The sequence below is a fragment of the Daldinia decipiens genome (genome assembly GCF_022478715.1).
Source record: "Daldinia decipiens strain CBS 113046 unplaced genomic scaffold F4813scaffold_19, whole genome shotgun sequence".
Classification (NCBI taxonomy): Eukaryota; Fungi; Ascomycota; class Sordariomycetes; order Xylariales; family Hypoxylaceae; genus Daldinia; species Daldinia decipiens.
In genome coordinates, this window is record NW_026054562.1 from 614,662 (window position 1) to 619,503 (window position 4,842).

At 27.0% G+C, this 4,842-nt stretch overlaps 1 protein-coding gene across 1 annotated transcript; it reads right to left on the minus strand.

Annotated features, from left to right (window-relative positions):
• Nucleotides 1-341: 341 nt before the first annotated feature.
• Nucleotides 342-2,235, minus strand: F4813DRAFT_361910 (terpenoid synthase). Its single transcript, XM_049243565.1, has 8 exons — nucleotides 1,925-2,235; nucleotides 1,731-1,857; nucleotides 1,628-1,646; nucleotides 1,400-1,567; nucleotides 1,094-1,346; nucleotides 1,008-1,041; nucleotides 734-951; nucleotides 342-668 (listed from the first exon to the last, which is right to left on the minus strand). Exons 1-8 carry the CDS (start codon nucleotides 2,071-2,073, stop codon nucleotides 587-589), a joined length of 1,050 nt encoding a protein of 349 aa, XP_049099138.1. The 5' UTR covers nucleotides 2,074-2,235; the 3' UTR covers nucleotides 342-586.
• Between the last annotated feature and the right edge of the window lie 2,607 nt (nucleotides 2,236-4,842).

Consider the following 4,842-nt stretch of genomic DNA (forward strand, 5'->3'; position numbering starts at 1 on the left):
ATTTTCAAGTACTACATCTATATCTGATGAAGTGTGATAGGGCTAGTTAGTTGGAAGATAGGTAGATAGATATTTATCCCCTGTAACAGAGAATGTTTCACTGCAGCATTTGAAGACCCTTGACAAAGCTTCATGGACGCCGAGGAACTCTTTGAATAATAAATGCAATTACAATATAAACTCCACAGTTCGTACAGGGTATTGATAGTTGCGATACATTAGGCAAACTGTAGCCGAAGGACTCAGGCCTCATCATATATTAGCAAAATCGCCACGGCACACTTGCTATATCAGTATCACCTGTATTTCAGGTATTTATATACTGTAAATGTAGTAATAGTAAACAATTGACTAAGTAGAAGAGTAACTTCTCACTTGTTGCTAAAAGAGTGTATAAATAAAGGACTAGTTGATAGCCCTGAAGTTATTCTTAACAATGAAGAGCTTGTTGTAATATCTAATGTTTAACGCCGGTGCGATATTTACCAGTTCAGATACCTTGCCAACCATCCCTTAATAAACGCTATCAGTTTATTCAAACTCGGCGCGGCGAGCGCGAATAAAGTAGGGGGATGGATAATTCCTTTCAATAAGGAAGATGCAGTGTTCGCGTCTCTCGTACACTCCGACTCTCCTCCTCTGAACCAAGATATCGACTTGTCTTAAAGCTAGCGGGTAGTTTAGTAAGTTTTTGCCATTATATTATATTGTTTCCGGTTCGTAGAAAACTTACCTCCAGTACAAGTTACCAAGGGGAATACTACGGCAAATCTCAACGAAAAGGAGCACCTGTCTATCTATCTTTTCCCCGTAAGAAGGCAATTCGGCAAGCGCAGTGTACCAACGTTTATAACAGTCGTCAACCATGGCACCGATTTTGTCGACAGACTGTTGGGCAGACATGCCCTGCTCCACGAGAAGCGGGATCAAATTATGGTCGACACCCAGCTCCTAAGGGAATAATTAGCTTGTTGAAGTCGGTGCTTTGCTCTAGTAGGACCACGTACTGCATCCTTACGACATGACAAAATATCGTTGGCCCTTAGTCTCTTTGTTAGCTGTATAATTTATCCTGAGGTTATTCTACACTTACATCAATGTAAGCTCAGCCGATACTTGAATACGTTCTTGCAGAGAGTTATGCGAGATAACCCGTTCTGGCAATTCGACGCCCCAGATACATTGTACGAGAGGGATAACAGGGTAAACCGCAACAGTCGCCAAACGGACCTCAAGATATGTCTGTATATCACGGCTCAGGACTTCTCCCTTGGCCACTTGCTGGCTTTGCACTACTACCTGGTCGAAGTATCTTTTGTGCTGTTCCTTGTATCGCTGCTGCAATTCTGATTTTCGATTAGTCGCAAGCCTAGATCAAACCGATCTGCCCAATACACACCTATAGAGGCCCTTTGCTTCACCCATAACCAGCAGAGCTGAAAGAGGTATCTGATTGGATATACGTGCGGATCTATTAGCGGCACATCCTCCTGCATGATAGCCATGGTCTCATTTATCTCTTCCTGTGCTGCAACGGGATCATCCTTCAGGTGACCTTCATCGAACTCTAATAACGAATAACAGGGTTATCAACAAGCTATAAGGCAAGACCAATTATTTCGCTTACCATCATCAAAGAAGAATAGCTATATCTCATCCATCAGTACACTCTGCTCTTATAGGAAACATAGTCTAGATGCAGGATGCTACAGGGATAAAGGGGGACCAACCCAGTAGCACCAATTAAACATCGCCGTCAACGCTTCTTTGTCGGCATCTGGCACCCATATAGAACCGAGATAGCCAAAGTCTACTTTTCTGTTCTTGGCATTTGCTTTCTCGTCCATTTTCATAATCCTAAGATAACATCAGTTACAATGTTGTCGATTCTGCTATATCCGTGTGTTCAGATAAAAGTAGTTACCTTGCAATGAATTCATCGCCCTCAGCTTTGACCTCAGAGTAGTTTGGGTTCACTACTGGTTTCGAGGCCATTATAGAAGAAAATAAATCTGGAATTTGAACAGCGCGTCTCCCCTCATGCTGCTCGTCTGGCTTAGATGAATGTGCCATCGGCGACAGTTGAAAATTACTTTACTATGTTAAGCTAGAATAATCCAACTTCACAAGGAGGAGTTTATGATGGAGTTTGCAAGATGGTGTCAGGAATTATGGTGAATAGGTGAGAGGGATTCTCTTCCTATATAGACTTGCTGCCCAGCGGCTACCGGTTCTTAATACCATTTTAAAGACTATAGCATACTACTGGGCGTTAAATAGCTCGATTTTAATAGCCGATAAGTCAAATCACCCTTACTGGGGCCACCCTAGTGGGGGCCACCCATTTCCCATACAAAATCAACAACTTCACATGTCTATAATTAATTCAAAAGAATAGATAAAAATATACAATCTCTTATGTTTTACTTTTCGATCATTATAATAACTTATGTATATTTTATCATATTTAAAATTTAATGTTTTGATAGTAAAATAGTAAAGTGTATTTTTAATGTTATTTTTAAAATTTTTAAAATTTTAATTTTATATGGGAATTTTATTAAATTACCATAAAACTTTATAAACGCTTATAACTTCTTAAATAAATAAGTTATATAACTCGCTTTTATTAAATTAACTATATATTACGTAATAATATAAAAAAGAATGCAAATAATAATCATATTTTAATTAATTGTTTTAAAATAAGAAAAAAAAGGTTCCCCCGAGTAGGGAAAGATATTTATTATATAAATACGTAAGTGTCAGATTAGTCAGCCATGTCAGGTGACCTGAAAATCCCTAGCCTCATGTAAAATAGCGGTATAATACGCGTTCCCACAATTTTACTTTAATTAATTAAATTATTATAATTATTATTAATTAAACCTTATATATCGCTTATTTAATATATATTAATTATATAATAATTAAAAATTTTATACGTTTAAACCGTATAAGTTTTAAAAATAAAATCTTAACCGATATTATATAACATAATATATACGCGTTAAAAATAAATTTTAAATAAATTATTATTTACCTATTTATTTTATTATAAATTTTATTATATTATTATTAAGTTTTAAATTTAAATATTTTAATAATTAAAACGTATAAAATAAAACGTTTATATTATTTGTTTAAAATTATTAACTTTAAAAATAAATAAATTTTAATAACGTTAATATATATAGAAAACTTAAGGTTTAATTTAAACCCTTTTTTTAAATATCTTAAATCCAAAACTATAAAAAATTATTTAACTTATTTAAATCTTAATTAAAAATAATAATAAAGGCGGAAATTTTATTAAAAGGTTAACCGTTAATAATATTAATTTTAAATAATTAACTTTATTTTTTTTAAACAATATAAAAAATAATTAAAATTTTACAAAAGTTTTATTTAAAAAAATTAAACGCGTATATATATATTAAAAATAAATATAATTAATAAGAAAAAAAGATTATTAAATTAAAATAATTAATTACTTAAATCGTATTAAAATTTTATTTTAAAATTATATAATAATTTAAATATATAATTTAAAATATATATAATATTTTAAAAGGTTATTTAAATATATATATATGTTAAAATATAAGATTTAAAATAATTATATAAAGATTATAACATTATTTATAAAGATATTTAAAAATTAAAAAGTTTAAATAATTAATTAATTTATTATTTTTAATAGGGTTAAATGTTTAAAATTAATTATTATTAAAGATTTTTAAAAGTAATTTTATATATTAATGTTAATTTTAAAATTTGTATTAATAGATTAAATAATTATTTAAAATATTATCTTTTATAAAAAAATATATAATAAAATTTTAACATTTTAAAAAATAATTATAACGTTATAAAAACATATATAAATTTTTAAAAACGTTAAAAAAAAGAAAAATAGTTAAAAATACTTTTAAATTAATTTATAATATTAATAAAAATAAAAATATTAACTAAAAAAATAAATTTAACTGTTAAAGAAAATTATTATAGTTTATAAAGACTTTTAAAAGACGGTAAAATAGTTTTAATAAATATAAAAAAGTTAATATTAACTTAAATTAATTTTATAAATATTAAAATTATAATTATAACGTTAAATATAAGGTTTATTAAGGTTTTTATAATGTTAAAAATTATTTTTATATATTTAAAGATAAAAGGTTTAAATATTTTAAGTTTAAAAAGGTAAATACTACCCTAGTAAAGTTAACTTTAAAAATTAACCTTAATTTAATAGTTAGGATAGAAATTTTTAAAAAAAAAAGTAAAAATTTAAAAGATAAAAAATAAAAATAGTTAATTAAATAAATATATAACTATTACAAAAAAAGGTATAATTTTTATAATATTAACTTATACCATTACTTTTAATATTATTTAATATTTGTTAAAAAATTTAATAATATTAAATTTAAAGATTATTATTTATATATTTAATAAAATATTTTAATTTATTAATTTTAAAATAATATTATTAAATAATTATATTATAATAAATAATAATAAAATTAAAATTATAAGTTATAAAGAAGTAAATATTTATATTTAATATTTAAAAGGATTTATTAAGATAAGGTTAATAAATATAATTTATTATAAAAATTTTATATATAATTTTATATCTTTAAAATAGTTATAAAAGTAAGGTTATTAATAAAATATATATAATAATTCCATTTATTTAAAATAATTAAATAATATTATTATAACTAAATTTATTAATTATTATTGAACAAGACTTAGACGTCTTGGCCTTGGATCAAGCCCTATTAGACCTGATATCAAGGACTTTTAGATGATGAAACTGATGAAAAAGAATGA

Coding starts and splice junctions, on each gene's coding strand:
- F4813DRAFT_361910 (XM_049243565.1), bottom strand. CDS start 2,073: ATGGCACATTCATCTAAGCCAGACGAGCAGCATGAGGGGAGACGCGCT. Junction 1,858..1,924: donor GGCGATGAATTCATTGCAAG/GTAACTACTTTT, acceptor ATGTTATCTTAG/GATTATGAAAATGGACGAGA. Junction 1,347..1,399: donor GAAGCAAAGGGCCTCTATAG/GTGTGTATTGGG, acceptor ATCGAAAATCAG/AATTGCAGCAGCGATACAAG.